Below are 16783 nucleotides of genomic sequence, written 5' to 3' on the forward strand. Positions count from 1 at the left end.
ACACCGTTATAGCCAAGGGGAGTGTCTTTAGTGGTAGAGATAATACATGTCCAATGTCAGGAGAGTAGACTAAGCGCAGCAAAAGACTGACAGCATGACACAGATTCATCACAGTCTCTCCCCAGCAGAAGTTGGGTTAATATTAAAAGAACAACTTCTAAGGTAACAGTGAAGCGAACAAGCAATTCTACTTGTAAGCATAACATAAAACGGTAAAAAAATGGCACTGAGAATTTACTGACATAGCCAAAACAAGGCTAGCAACTATCAGCGCAATCAGAATATAATGAGATGTTTATGAATAGTGGAGCCTCTCGGATTTTTTTCAAATGCGAGAAGATCTCCTGATTAGAGCAGGTGGAGGTTTTGCAGGAGTGACGACCTTGGGAACTGGCAGTGTTGAGACAGTTCCCTGGTCTGTAGTGTGAGATGGCAGGACATCTGGACCCGCTCCAGATTCACCTGGGTGAGGCTGTGGGGCCTCAGCATGGCCATCTGAATGCTTACTAGGGGTCACAGGCTGGGATGGTGCATCCAACCTCTCAGGAGCACTCTGAGTGGGGACGTGCGGAATGGGGTGAACCAAGCGGGGCTAGGTGTCTTAGGGGTACTGTGTCCGTGCGCCCGTCTGGAAATTTAATGTGGGCACAATTGGGATTAGTGTGCAGTAGTTGAACTGGCTGGACTAGAGGGTCCGTTTTGCGTATCCGAGCATGTCTCTTCAGCAGCTCGGTTCCAGGTTCAGATAGACAGGCTGGCCAGTCCATCTCAGTCCCTGATTTCCTAGGAAAAGTAAACATATGTTCATGAGGTGTTTGATTTGTTGCTGTACATAATAGGGACCGAATAGAATGTAGTACCTCAGGCAGCACATCCTGCCACCAAGTAACAGGGTAACCATGTGTCTTTAACGCAAGGTTAACAGTCTTCTAGACTGTGCCGTTAGCCCTTATGACCTGCCCATTGCCCTGAAGGTTGTAGCTCGTGGTGCAGCTGGTGGCAATGCCCTTGCGTAACAGAGCTTGGCACAGCTCTGCGCTCATGAATGCCGAGCCTCTGTCTGTATGAATGTAGCTGGGAAAACCAAAAATACTGAAGATTCTGTCAAGTGCCTTTATGACAGTCGTCGTTGAGACGTCAGGGCAGGATATCGCGAAGGGAAACCTTGGATATTCATCAATTACAGTAAGGAAAAACACATTTTTGTTGTTTGAAGGTAACGGCCCTTTAAAATCTAAACTGATCCTTTCAAAAGGTTGGGTCACTTTGATGAGAGTGGCCCCCGGAGCTTTAAAATACTACGGTTTGCATTCTGCGCAAACAGGGCAGCTTTTAGTCAGTTTTCTGACTTCTTCAAGGGAGTAAGGAAGGTTGTTAGCCCTTATATAGTGGAAGAATCTTGTGACCCCCGCCCCCCGGTGGCACAGTCTGCTATGGATCTCCTTTAGTCCTTCAAGGTGAGTACTGGCAACAGTGATCATTTAACTTGTCAGGTCTGTACAGAATCTCATAATTGTAAGTTGAGAGTTCTATTCGCCGGCATGCCATCTTGTCGTTTTTAATTTTACTTTTGTGTTTCGTGTTAAACATGTAAGCTACAGATTTCTGATCAGTGACCAGGGTGAATTTTCTACCAGCTAGAATGGTCACGTCTCCAGAATGGAGGACCATCGCCTTCCCAAGATCGTGTTATATGGCGAGCTCTCCACTGGCCACCGTGACAGAGGTGCACCAAAGAAAAGGTACAAGGACTGCCTAAAGAAATCTCTTGGTGCCTGCCACATTGACCACCGCCAGTGGGCTGATAACGCCTCAAACCGTGCATCTTGGCGCCTCACAGTTTGGCGGGCAGCAACCTCCTTTGAAGACCGCAGAGCCCACCTCACTGACAAAAGGCAAAGGAGGAAAAACCCAACACCCAACCCCAACCAACCAATTTTCCCCTGCAACCGCTGCAACCGTGTCTGCCTGTCCCGCATCGGACTTGTCAGCCACAAACGAGCCTGCAGCTGACGTGGACTTTTTACCCCCTCCATAAATCTTCGTCCGCGAAGCCAAGCCAAAGAAGAAGAAGAAAGTGTCTCCAGTAGTGAACAGCTTCAGTGATAGCCTGGGCTTCTTTTTCAATGGCCAAATGTTTAAGTTCAGGTCTGCGTAGCATGCGGGAGAAAAATGCCACTGGTCTGCCATTTTGATTAAGGGTTCCTGCTAAAACACAATCTGAGGAATCGGTTTCCACTTGGAATGGGACATCCTCGTCGATGGTCGAGAGCGCAGCTTTGGCAATATCAGTTTTAATTCTCTCAAAAGCTTTCACAGATGCTGGGGAGAGAGGGAAAGATTTTGTGTCAAACGGGGGGCGTGCTTTCGTAGCCTAGTCACATACCCATTTGCAGTAGTAGGAAAAAAATTCCCATACACCTCTTAAGGGCTTTTGCGGAGTCTGGGGGTGGCAACATCTTAAGGGGTGCCATTCTTTCAGGATCGGGGCGGATTTCGCCCTCGCAAATAATGTAGCCCAGAATGGGTAGCTCTGTTGCATTGAAAACACATTTACCCTCGTTAAATGTAAGGTTGAGTTCTTTGGCCGTTGCTAGAAATTTTTTTAGGTTGCCATCATGTTTGGTCTGGGTCTTCCCACAGATAGTGACATTTTCTAGATAGGGAAACGTACCGTGTAACTCATATGTGCTAACGATTTTATCCATCTCCCTCTGAAACACTGACACACCATTAGTGACCCCAAAAGGTACCAACCTAAACTGGTATAGCCCCCCATCAGCCTTGAATGCCATATAGGGTCGTTCGTGTTTTTTAATGGGGATTTGGTGGTAGGCTGCCTTAAGGTCGATAGTCGAGTACACTTTATATTGTGCTATCTGATTAACCATTTCATTAATGTGAGGCAGGGGGTAGGCGTCCAAGTTAGTGTAACGGTTAATTGTCTGGCTGTAGTCAATAGCCAGTCATTCCTTAGTGTGATTTTTCACCACTACCACCTGGGCTCACCATGGACTCCTGCTGTGTTCAATCACCCCTTCTTTAAGTAGTCTCTGAGTCTCAGCTTTAATAAACTCATGGTCCTCTTTGGTGTAAGAATGGCGCTTAGAGGCAATCAGTCGACACTCAGGAGATAGATTGTTGAACAGGGAGGGAGCTTTGATCTTTAACATGGACAGACCGCAGTAACCACTACACTTTTCATCTGAGATTGAATATCCAACCCCAGTAACACGGGAGAGCAGAGATCGGGCATTACGAAAAGCCAAACATCAGCAAGACAATGTCCCTGCAAGTTCAGAGTAACCTTAGACTTGTCCCGTATAGTCTTTTTAAGCCTTCGATATCTGTTGGTTCGCTGGATATCTCCTCAAAAGTAAGGCTTTAGCAACCTTTTCATGAATGTAGCTGTCAGTGCTGCTGGAGTCTATTAAGCAATCGACAGTCTCACCATTCACCTCCCCCTTCATAGTCGACCGTTCCAGTCTGTAACAACCCCCAAGCTTCACAGTCAGTTGAGCTATCACAGGGGAACTTTGTGTTGATCTCACCTCGCCGTCACTTGAAGTCGATTCAGCGGGCTTGTCTGAAGATCCCACCCCTTCGCAGTTGCCTTCCATTCCAGCGGCTCTTGGATGAGTTTTCTTGGCACTTTTCTTCTTCTTATCAGTGGGAGTATTTTTCGGCCTACATGCTTTAGCGAAGTGGCCATGTTTTCCACAGTAGCTGCAAGTAGTGAATTGAGCCAGGCACTTCTGTCTGGGGTGCCAGCTCTTATTACAGGTAACATTTGCCAGGTGTTTGTCCCTTCATGCCCCTTGGGTTTCCAGCACTCATCAGTGTTTCCTTTTCAGTTTCCAGTATTTCGCTGGACTGCATTGCACTTCTCAGTGTTTTGGCTAGCGTGACTCCTTGGCCATAGGTCAGAGGCTCTGTCTCTAATAGTTTCTGACAGATGTAACTGGAGTCAATTCAATTGACAAGAGCATCCAGCTTCAAAGCATTACGGCGTTGTTCCACATTGACTGCCTCGACATCGCATTTGTTTGCCAACGAGTCGAGAGCTAGTGCATAGGCAGCATGACTTTCCCCGGGTTTCTGGTGTCTAGTCAGCAACTGGTGCCGGGCAAGTACCACATTCTGTGGCGCCGCATAGTAAGCGGTCAGTCGTTCCCAGGCTATAGCCAGAGTCGCAGCTCCTCGAGTTACAGCAAAATGGATCTCACCCAGTAAGGAATTCAGGTAGCCCCACTGTATCCTCTCATCGACCACATTGTTCCGAACCATGTAGTAATCGAAACAAGTAATCCAGTGATTGAAGATTTCTTTGGCCCTCGAGGCAGACTGCTCGATCATCAGCTGCTCTGGCTTGAATGCTGCATCCATTTCTACTAATAAAATTGAAGTGCCAGTTAATGAAGAAACCGAAGGCTGTGTAGTTAACCAGAAATCATGGCTTTTATTAGTAGAAACTTAGTAATACAATAATGAATGATAATGGGTGCATACACAGTTATAGCCAAGGGGAGTGCCTTTAGTGGGAGAGGTAATACACATCCAATGTCAGGAGAGCAGACTAAGCACAGCGAAAGACTGACAGCATGACACAGATTCATCACAGTGGTGACCTAAAAGAAAGAGGTTATCATCTGGAGAACCCTGAGGGGGCAAGTTTCTTCGGCAAAACACTGAAGTGACTGATAAAAAAGGAATCAGTTGTGGGTATCCAGCGTATAACAAATCTCTCTCTAAAAACTGACAAGAACCTTCCTGAGCGGTAACCATTTACCTTTTGAGCACCAAAGCCTGATGAACTTTATACATGTTAAATTCTGTGCAGTTTAAGAATTGCCTGCAACCAATGAACTTGGAGGAATGAGAATGAGAACTGTAAATCAAAGAACTTTTCTGAACTTACACACACACATGACATGCACGTGCACTTAGAATTAGAAGGGGGTTAGGTTAGTTAAGTCACTAGTGATAAGTTAAAGTGTGATTCTGTTTTCATGTTTAAAGATAATTAAAAGCAATTTTGTTTAAGTAACCATTTGTCTTGGTGAATATCTATTGCTTCTGGGTTTTGGGATCCTCTGGGCTCGTAACAAGGTCTTGCAGCATTCATAGGAGGATGGATATAACCAATATTTTGGGCCTGAGCCTTTCGTCATGGTAACCATATAACCATTTACAGAGCGGAAACAGGCCATGTTGGCCTTTCGAGTCCGCACCGGTTCACTGATTTTGTGCGCCCTCTTCAGGCATTGGTCCCGGTAGATCTTCATTCAATAAATAACTGTCCTCAGTACAGCAACCTCACAAAGAATAATGGTAAAGTGGTCATTAACTTTCACAATGATTTTATACTCTGAAGTCTCAAGGTAGTTATATTCAAGTAATCTGACAATACAGAGAAATTTGTCCCACATGTGATTCAAAACAGAATGACTTAACATTATACATTGTTTCAGTGGCATATTAATTTTGGTTGCATCAGCAAAGATCTCCAAATGTCAATATTTACATTGCTAAAAGCTCAATCTCAACTTGTCAATCAGTGTAAATCTTGTACACGTTCAAACATTTATAAATCAAGCAAATATAAAATCAGTTCAAAAAATAATTTTAAAACAGTATTTCATCCTTCACAGAACAAATCTGAAGCTACAAACAATTATTTGGAAAACACTACCAAATTTTATAACCAAGATAAATTTTTGTTTCAAGAACTTTTATTTTTGTATACTTTTGGGTTCAAAGTGTATTAATTCAGCAGTATCGATTTCCAATCAAGCACCTACAATTTCAAACCCCAACAGCCATTTGGTCCAAAAATAATCTCCAAACAGCACTTAACTGCATTTTTTTATTTTAATGCCATATTTTTGTTTTTAGAATTTTAATCTGAATGTACAGGTACACAATCGTTTATCCGGACATCTAAAATCCGGAAAGCTTGAAAATCCGGCAAGCGGGGAGAGAGACGGCAGTGCGAGTCGGGAGGGGGAGAGACGGGGAGTGCGAATCGGGCAGGCGAGGGATAGAGATGGGCAGCGCGAGTCGGGCAGACAAGAGACGGGCAGCATGAGTCGGGCGGGCGAGAGATGGGTAGCGCGAGTCGGGCGGGCAAGGGGGGGGCGGCAGCACGACTGGAAGTGGGTGAGGGTGGATACGGCAGCACAATTTGGGCGGGCTTAAATCTGGCTTTCTGAAATCCAGAAAAATCTGAAATTCGGAACACACTGTCCCCCAAGGGTTCTGGATAAAGGTTTATGTACCTGTATAAGCAACCAGGCACCTGAATAAAAAGGTGGCCTGTCTGCTTTTTGCTCATACTTTGACAAAGGGCTACAGATGCTGAGTGATCTGCTGAGTTTCTCCAGCACTTTTATGTATTTGTGTAGTATTTGTTTTACTAACACGAAGAAACTGCTGGAAGAACTCAGTGAGTTAAGCAGCTTGGATGGAGGCAAAAGGTGCAAGTTGAAGTTTCGGTTCCTCCTTGTACTGACTTCTCCTTTTGCCTCTTGACCTGTTTTTGGTATTTTTGTTTTTGTTCTAGTTTCTGACATCTGCAGTCTCTTTTGTTTTGAAAATCAATGATTTGGCTGAATGATTGTATTTTTGCTGTTAACAAAAAAAATCAATATTTGTGCATATAATTTCAATGTAATTTTTAGGAACTATTACATTCTCTCAGGTGCAGACTTCCTCTAGTTGAAGAGAGGTGCTATGTGCTTTGGTGAACAATGTGATTCCATAGTACCAATTGGTTGACAAAGATGAACTGTGGGCAGTGCTATCTGTCCTGCAAACTCATTCAACATTCTGTAAGCATTTTTACATTCCTTTTTAAGAGATGAGCATTGCAGCATCTATTCCACAGCACTAATTGTTGTTGAGTAACTTCCAGTATTAGGATCTTGCGATGACAATGAACCCTCACCTTATTCTCGTGCACCTACTGTCCTTATCCTTCTGAGTGGTAGATATCAAGGATTTTGGAATTTGAGAGTATTTCATCACAGTCCCGAGTTGTGCCTTGCATATGGTGGAAAGAACTTAGGGTGTCAGAGGATGAGTCAAATACTTCGGAATAAAGTAGTTGATTAGTTGAGTTTCTAATCATTAATGAGTTCCAAAGCATTTGTGCATTTTCTTGTCTGTAGCATCAACGTGTTTGAATGAGGACAGGTTGTGGATGATTTTTACACCTAAAAGCTTAAAGCTGTTTACCATTTTCAACTCAGTACTGTTGATACAGGAGTGTATTTTGCTAATTGTAGTGAATCCAATGCTTGTAACTAATATATCAGTGAAGCAAGATAATATTGAATGCTTGACAAGTTTTGATTTTTAGAGCAGTTTTTCACTGGCCAGCTCTTTATTGGAGGTCTCTGGTGTACAAAATATGGGCACAGAAAACAGAGTTGAATCTGTACCTGACTTTGCATTGCATGTGTACACATAATGGTGAATGACCCAGGTCCAACCCTTGACCTTTTGGCCATGTAGATCATAAGAGACAGGCACAATTAGCTCCTATCTTCACAGGCCAAACTCTCCCCACCATTGTGAACATCTTAATGGAATGTTGGAGCAGCAGCAATCATCAACGATCCACACCACCCAGCACAAGCTCTGTTCTTGCTGCTACCATCAGGAAAGAGGTCTAGGTGCCACAGTAACCCATACCTCCAGGTTCAGGAATAGTTTCTACCCCTCAAACATCAGACTCTTAAACATTAGTTGCACTCAGAGACTCATTTAAGAACTCTAACTTTGTATTCATTTCTACCTGGCCCACAGGAATAAGCATCTCAGGGTTGTATGGGATGCCGTTTATCTACTCTGACAATAAATTTGAACTTTGACTTTGTATATGACCTTTTGAAATGTTGTGAAGTGAGATCATTGGCTTCAACTCGACTTTTTCTGCTTTTACCTCCCTGTCCTGTATTTCTCTTCCAGTTTAAAACTATATCTAATTTGTTCTTGAATATATTTTATAACCATATTATTAATAGAATGCAGAGTAGCTTTTCTTTAACCATATTATTAAAATGCAGAGTAGCTTTTCTTTTAAGCCATATGACTCCTTTGTTGAGAATTTGTCTATTGTTTATTTCCTGGTCCAAATTATTACTTTATTTAGTAATTGCCTGTCCACAGTGAAGTGATTAGTTAGAATTCCAGAGGCCTGAGTGAATGATCCAGAATCTGCGAGGAGAGCGTGGGATTTTTATTTGTCATTAGGTCCAGAGCACAAAAACAGGCTCTTCCAAGGCCATAATCCTTAAACCTTTCCTTTCCATGTACCTATCTAAATGCCATTTTGAATGTTACAATTGTCCCCATTTCCATCACTTCCTCTTGTTGCTCTTTCTACATACCCACCACTCTCTGTGTGAAGGAGATGACCTTGAAATACCCTTAAATCTATTCCACCTAGTTTTGAATCAACTTAATCTGAGGAAAATGGATACAACTCCATACCTCCCCAACCTCTGTGCTTTTATAAACATTAAAGTCATTTATCTCCCCCCACCCCCAACCCCTGCCACTGAGTCTCCTATGTTCCAAGGAGAAAAGTTTCAGCTTTTCATTATAATGCAAGCTTGCCAGTCCCAGGAACATTCTCGTGACTTTTTTCTGTATCCTTTCATTCTTTATGATGTCTGTACAGTTGTAATATGAAAGAATGGTTGGTGCTTCAGGTCGAAAATATTAATCTATTTTAAATCCTGGTTATTATTATATTCATTTATTTTGCTGAAAAACTAGTTAAATATAGTAACATTCTATAAGATTAAAACAATTGTTGTTCCTTCTCACTCTCCAATCCAAAAAAACTGGAAATCTAGATCAAGCCAGATATGTGATAGTTTTACCCTGACTCGCAGAACTATTTCTATTCGTTTTGCATAAGCAAATCAAAACACAATATTTCAATTGAATTAAGCATGATTGGATGTTGTCAACTTTAAGTTCCTGAACCTGGCGACTACCCTTCCACCATCAGACTCCTCAACGACAAACTCAGAGACATTTAAGGGATCTTACTTGTGCACTTTATTGATTTTCTTTTGTTCTCTGTATTGCACAGTCAGTTTATTTACATTCATTATCTGTTTACAGTTATTTTATTTGTTTACATGTTTACGCTGTGTACAGTTTATTTTTTGCACTACCAATTAGTGATAATTCTGCTGCGCCCGCTGTATATGTTATGTATGTCCTCTGACAATAAATCTGAAGTCTGTATTTTTCATGAATTGAAATTCATATCAAGTTACCCTATCTTGCTGTCTCTTTTGAAGATCTTCAAATATTTGGTCAATGCTCATTGCACTAGACATCGAAAGGTTTAGATTACATGAACTGTGTGAAATCCGGACTTTCACAAGACAACGGTGTTGTCTGCATTTATACAGTTTATCCCAGTATCTCTGGGGGACATCTGGGAGACGTCAGTCTGCTGGTAAACAAAATCATTTTGTTCACAGAGCATTCAATTATGAATGTTTTCATTGCTATCCTTTGAGAACAAGACGTTCCAACACAACAATCTCAGGAGACTCGCAAAGATGGTGATACTTCCGAGTTCAGATTCCTAGCTCCCTATGCAATGGAGCAAATCACACTATGTTTGGATTACTTAATGTGAAACAAAAGATCCAGGATTTAAAATAGATGAATATTTTTGACCAGAGGCACCAGCCATTCTGTTTCACCCATTAATACTGCTTGACCTGCTGAGTTTCTCCAGCAGATGGCCAGTGCTGAAATAATGAACTACTTGTGTATCTACCTTAAATTAGTGATTTACAATATCAAGGGTTTAAACCAATGATGTTAGTTAAGCATTTAATTTAAAAAGTTTAAACATACAGCATGATAACAGGCTCTTCCAGCTTCTGAATGCATGCTGCCCAATTAACCTACACCCTTGGTATGTTTTTGAAAGGTGGGAGGAAACCAGAGCACCGGGAAAAACCCACGCAGATACAGGGAGAACATACAAACTCCTGGAAGACAGTGGCGGATTAGCACCCGGGTCGCTGACGCTGTAGCAGCATTGCACTAACCACTATGCTAACCATCCCGCCCCTATGCTAACCAAGCTGCCCCATTTGTCTATTGGGGTTTCAAAGTTCTCCACCGAGATTCCACAAAGTGTAATGGACGTAAGTTACAAACAGCCAATGTTGTAGGATCTCAAATGGTGTATTGACTTTTTTTACTAAAAGGTTGGAGTGCAGAAATGGGTAAGTATTGTTGCACTGTTGAGATCAGTACAGTGAAGAACTGCGCATTTAAGGACAAATATACTGGCATTGGGAAACAGCCAATAAGAGATTATACAACAGACTGCAGATGCTTGAAAACTGGAGCAGATTACAAAATGTTGACTATCTACTGCCTTTTATGGATATTTTGTGTGTTGCTCCATGAGAGGTTAACTTGGCCAGTTCCAGAGGTGAGAAGTTGGTCCTATCACAGTTGGCTGAAAAATGTGATCTCTATTCTTTGACGTCTAGGTGAATGAGGATCTGACTGAAGCATAAAGATCTTGAGGTGTTATTAATGGGCAAATGGTGGTGTTTCCACTCATGGGAGAATCTTAAATGAGGGGCCATGGTTATAAGATTAGGGGTGTTCACTTAAAATAGGTGCCAAGGAACTTTTGACGTGGAGGATGATAAATGTCTGGCACTATCTCCCTTAGAGGGTTGTGGGGGGGGGATAGATTATTCTGAGTATTTGATGAATTTTCATTTGATGAGGGGATTGAGAATAATGTGGGACCAACCTAGGAGGGATGAGTAGAACAAATATTTTTGTTTGGGTGTTTGCTGACATTTTTCCATACTTTGTTAAAGGACTCAAGCCTGAAATGTTGGTTATGTACCTTTATCTTTGCTACATAAAATATACTGTTTGACCTGGTGAGTTTCTCCAGCTTTGTGTTCTTACTTCAATCACCAGTGTCTGCAGACTTTTGTGTTTTACTTGGGAGGAATGAGATCCAGATCAGATCAGCCATGATCATGTTGAACGGTGGGGTGGATTTGAGGGAATGAGTGGCCTTCTCCACTCCTACGTTTCATGTTATTTTGAAGCTTCCAATATTCATTTGAACTGCAGAAGAATATTGCTTTTTGAAGTTTTCTTTCAAATTTAGTTCACTACGGCAAAGAGCATTTTGAAGTACACAATTAAAAATGGACATTCTGATATGAAACCTGTTTGCTTTCATGTTTCACAGAAGCTGAGAAGTTGAGTAAAATGAACTCTCTGCTGGAGAAGCTGCATGCAAAATATAGTCAGACACGACCCTGGTCTGAAACGGCAAAACTCGTACGGCAAACTATGGTAAGAGTGGATGAAGCAAGAATCCACACCGTGACATTCGGAGGTTTGGGTCAGAGCGTGCAAAATGATCTGTAACTTCATGGCCTGGTATATCCCTCTGCTACTGTCCAGGCAGGTGATCAACCCTGTTTCAGCAGTAATGGGTATTACCCAAAAGTGATGAAGTGTCAGTCTGATGAAGTTGTAGTTCAGGACTACATGTTTGCTCAGCAGCAAAAATGACATGCAAAAGAGGGGCCCGATGATCTCTCAACAATGGATCAAGTTGAAGCGCTGCATTCCCACAACAGCTCAGTGGTGACAGGCAGTTAAACAGCAAATGGAGGTGGAGTCTCCAGGACCGTCCCCCATCCTCACAATGGTGGCACCCTGCATGACAGTGCCAAAGATATGGGTGGTCAATTCGCAACTATATTGAGCCATTGATCCACTGAAATAAATTATTAATCAACATCTTGGTGACAGATAGTTTGACATTTGTTGTTGTAGTGTTGGTAAAAATGATGGATGAATTTTGATCCACATTAACCATAACATTCTTGTGATCTGCCATTCTAACAACTATATTATCCTACTGTTATGAAGGAGAAACGAAATATAATGAACACCGGAAGTCACCAGCACCTCCTAGCCTGTTTGGAGATGCTGCAAAAGGCACTTAAAGGTTAGTGAAGCCTGCTATGGGTGACAAAATATACAAGGCTTTTATTTCTTAAAATTGTGACAGAAATTCAGCCAGTTGGTCTATTATTTGTGCTTTTTCACAAATTGTTTATGTATAATCATCTCCACAGAATTCACTTGAGAAAAAGTTGCATGCAGTTTTTAAATGATCTTTGGTGATGTGTATAAACATGGCTGATTTATTTCTTGTGTAGCTTTGGACTATTACGATGGCACTGACCCTCTTCTGCAAGCATAGTTGAAATCTACTAAATATACACACCAAAATCCTAGAGCTTCCTTCATAATCCCTGGAACTCTTTCTTTACATTTTGGAAAACCTCTATAGCTATTTCTCTGCTCAACTTAATGTCCTTCTGGCGTAGCTTTGGACCATCTGCAATGCCCTCCATTTTTGGGATAAAGACAGTTTTTTCCTTTATTTGTCTCTCTGGTCCATAGTTTTAAATATGTAATCAAACAATTCACATACGATTAAAGTGCACATTTTAGATTTTATTCAAGGTTATTTGAGTACATTTTGGTTTTTCTGTAATTTCTACAAAGTGAAACCAAAATGTATACAAATATTTTGGATTAAAATCGAGAATGTGCAGTTTAATCGTATGTGAATTGTTTGATTACAAATTTAAAACTGTGGAGCACGGGAAAATAAAGGGGAAAAATGTCTGTCCCAAACATTGTTGAATGCACTGTATATAGCCACTCTACAAATTCTTCATAAACTTCAAATGTTCTCTATATCTGATGCTAACTCACTGTTTTTCAGTAATGTCTTTGCCTGCAATGACTGACCGGCTAGAGTCGATCGCCAGACAGAACAGGTAAACAAATTCCAATAATTTGCGTGCCATTTTCAGCCTCTAAAGAGGGGAAAACTATTATTTCAATGATAGTTAATTTTAAGCAAATCTTTTCTCTCTCTCCCAGCTTGGGTTCACACCTGAGTCCCTCTGGTACTGAATGCTACATAACATCAGACATGTTCTATGTAGAGGTACTACTGGATCCAACAGGGCAAGTCTGTGATGTCAAGGTGGCACACCATGGCGAAAACCCCATGGTAGGAATTTTACAATGCTGTTGAAGATTAATAACTATGTATCCTAGTGAATTTAATCCATGTTAGAATTCTCCTTTTACAACATGTGTTGATTTGTGAATGTTCAGCAAATTAATAACTATTTGAATCAATTTAAGAAAGGAGAGACAAGATATTTGATTGATAAAGCACAGGTGGTTCCACCGAAAATGTAAATTAGGTTTCAATGGAGAATTTTTAGAAGAAAAATGTTAAAGAGCAGAGGAACTGGAATTTGGGAAGCCTATTCAATTAGGTTTCCCACTCCAAGGACAACATTGATCCTGGTCTGTGTTGATTTCCCAAAACTCCACATGGCAGGTGAAACACATTCATGATGAAGAGGCGGAACAATGGGTCAGTAAGTTTGTGGGTGATACGAAGATTGGAGGAGTTGTGGATTGAGCTGAAGGTTGTCGTAGGTTACAAATGGTTGTAGACATATGTAGAGTTGGGTGGAAAAGTGGCAGATGGAGATCAATCTAGATAAGCGTGAGGTGATGCATTTTGGAAGGTCCAACCAGAAGGCTGAGTACAGGGTTAATGGTCGGTTACTGAGTAATGTAGATGAACAGACCTTGGGGTCCAAATCCATACATCCCTTAAGGTTATCGCGCAAGTTGATAGGCTAGTTAAGGCCTATGGGATGTTGGGCTTCATTAATAGGGGATTGAATTCGATTCAAGACATCATGTTGCAACTACAAATCTCTGGTGAGACCACACTTGTATTGTGTTCTAGTCACCTTATTATAGGAAGGATATGGAAGCTATGGGGAGGGTGCAGAGGTGATTTACCAGGATGTTTCCTGGATGGAAAATGTCTTATGAGGCAAGGTTAGCAGAGCTGGGACTTTTCTCTTTGGAGCGTATAGGATGAGAGGAGACGACAATATTATGAGAGGTTGAACAGCCAGTGCCTTTTCCCCAGGGCAGGAATAGCAAACACCAGAGGATATGAGTACAAAGTAAAGGGAGGAAAGTTTAGGGGAGACATCAGGAATGTGTTTTTTTTTTTTTACACAGATTTGTAGGTGCCTGGAATGCATTGCCAGGGATGGTGGTGGAGGTTGAAACATTAGGGGCATTTAAGAGACTCTTAGACAGGCACATGGATGGAAGAAAATAGGTTTAGCATTTTTTTAAGGTATATATGAGTGGGCACAACATTGAGGGCTGAAGGGCCTGCACAGGTAGTCCCCTACTTGCAACCTATGTGACTTACAACTATCCATACATACGATGGGAAAAAATACTGCATACATTTTAAAGTATGTTAATATAAAAATTACATGTCAAGTCCTGGGGATCCAGGAGCTGCTTATTTTGATGGACCAACATGGCAGTGGACACAGGCCAGGAGGGCACCAAGACTCCACTGCCACCAAATGTGTCTATATTTTTAGGACACGAAGTCGGTGGCAGAACCAGTGCTCAAGGTGGAGGAGGTGAATGCAGGCCCGAGGTAACCTACATCTGACTTGTGTCCATTTCAAGATCCAACTGATCGGTCAGAATGGAACTCGTATGCATGTTGGGGACCACCCGTACTGTGCTGTAGTGTTTTATGATGTGCTGGGATTTGTAATCAGATGATTCATGCAACGTATTTGCACACAGTAGTGAGAAAAATGAAAAGTTCACTAATCTAATCTATTTTCACAGTAGTAGTGAGATGTAGGGTGAGTTGTGTGGTGTGTAGGAACAACGTGATTGTGCTGGAGAGGGTCCAAAGATGTAGCTTCTACTGGAGTATGAGGTGACACTCGATAAGGTAGGTTTGTTTTTCCATGGAGCTGAAGAGGCTGAGGGGAGACCCAATAGAGGTGTACACAGTTATGAGGAGGATGGGAAGGTAGATGATAAGAATTTTTTTTTTCAGTATTGGGGATGTCTAGTTCAAGAGGGTAAGTGAGAGGTAGTGGGTTTAGATGGGATATGAAGGTGGGCTTTTTTCCTTTATACAGTGGTTGGAATCTGGAGTAGGCTGCTTGACAAGACATCAGTGGAGATAGATTTCATCATTGCTTGGGGAAAATTTTGACAAACATGATCCACCAAGGCGCATTAGACTCCAAACCTAATGTAAGTAAATGGGATGAGTATAGATAAGTATAACAATTAGTGCAGACATGGTGCATCAGCTTCTGGGCTTTACATTTCCACAACTCTTTGGCAAACAATGAGAGCGTTAACTATTCTTCACTGAGTTCCATGGAATCTTTTCCAACAGTTTAACATCCCTTGCTAATGCACTGTGAAATACCTGGAATTCAGAAGAGTGACAGTGTGTGCCCACATGTAAAATAGTCTTTTGAGCCCAAGAGCTTTCTTTTGGACCACAGCCATAAATTACACCGGGCAGCAAATATTTTCAAAAGGTATTCTTCCTGGGGAAAAAAAATTGGGGATTATGATAGACAACTTCAAGCTGAACAAAAGGTAATTTCAGATTTGCTGAATCTCTAGGAAGTTGTAAAAACACTAAATTAACATTTTGTGGTGAACCACGTCACTCCATTATCGAATCAGCGTCCATAGTTGCGGGCCCCCGCAGGATCGGGAGTTCCTGCTGGCTGTGGGGCGCGGGGGGGGGGGAGGGGCGGCACGCAAAGTACTCTGGGAGGCGCAAGACTTCCAGGGTCAGGTAATGGTGATAGCGCACCGACGGTATTTATTTAACTCCTGCAAAGGTTCCATTAAATAATGCTGTTGGTTCAGCTCACAGACGACTTCTGTTGTGCTTTGTTCACTGCACCACACACTACAATGGTGACCCCGAAGATCTAAAATGATTTTTTTGAACCTAGCTATGGATACACAGATCGCTGTTGCGCTCAGGCTAGCGGTTTTTTGGACCTTGCAACCACAGGTTTGATTCAAGCAGGCCGAGACCCAGTTTCACCTTCATCAGATTGCCGCTGACACTAAATATTTCTGTCGTTGCATTGCTAGATTAGGACACGTGATTGACTTCTTAAGCCAGCCAACAGTAAATACGAAGCTAACAAAGCTCTTCTTACTCGTACATTTGGACTTTCCTGCAGCAACAGGGCGTCAAGGCTCCTTCATGTGGAACCGTATGCTCTCTGCGTTAATGTATAGGATGCTGGCACTTATGGATGGGCGCAAGCTCTGTGTTCTTTTTGAACAGGTGCCAGAGGACTGCATTCTACTCCTTGCAGCACTCCAAACAGCACAGAGAAGCAACTGTTGGTCAAAGGGCGCGAGATATATTTACCCCTTACGGAGGTGCGGGGTCAGACTCGGCAGGGAGAGAGAGCAGTGATGCTATTATCATCAAAGGAGGGGAGCTGTGACCCACTGGTGCTGAGACACCACCCCTACACACACCCAGGAAACGCCGAGGCTGGCTGTTGGTAGTAACAATGACGATAGGCCACAAGGACAGCCTCCTCTACCTGTGGGATTGGCATTTGGGTCAGCGTTTTCTCATCGACACAGGAGCAGAGGTCCTGCCTTCCTCAGGATATTGCCCCCCCCCCCCCCCCCCCCATCTGGCCCCGATACGCGTTCTGGAAAGAAGAGGCTTTCCCTGACAGCCTCCAACAACAGCAGCATCAGAGCGTATGGATGCCAACTTTCTAGGAGAACATGTCTCCTAGTGGATTTAAAAGATCGC

The 16783-nt window shown here is 42.4% G+C and overlaps 1 protein-coding gene across 1 annotated transcript in view; it reads left to right on the forward strand.

Moving 5' to 3' along the window:
* Positions 1-16783, forward strand: part of med1 (mediator complex subunit 1) — a 51746-nt gene that overhangs the window by 3183 nt on the left and 31780 nt on the right. Inside the window, exons 2-5 of the mRNA XM_069906887.1 lie at positions 11270-11376; positions 11962-12040; positions 12830-12884; positions 12991-13123. Coding sequence (XP_069762988.1) covers positions 11270-11376; positions 11962-12040; positions 12830-12884; positions 12991-13123 — 374 coding nt within the window. The remainder of the gene's footprint in view (positions 1-11269; positions 11377-11961; positions 12041-12829; positions 12885-12990; positions 13124-16783) is intronic.

Source organism: Narcine bancroftii, chromosome 12 (assembly GCF_036971445.1).
Source record: "Narcine bancroftii isolate sNarBan1 chromosome 12, sNarBan1.hap1, whole genome shotgun sequence".
In the NCBI taxonomy this organism is placed as follows: Eukaryota; Metazoa; Chordata; class Chondrichthyes; order Torpediniformes; family Narcinidae; genus Narcine; species Narcine bancroftii.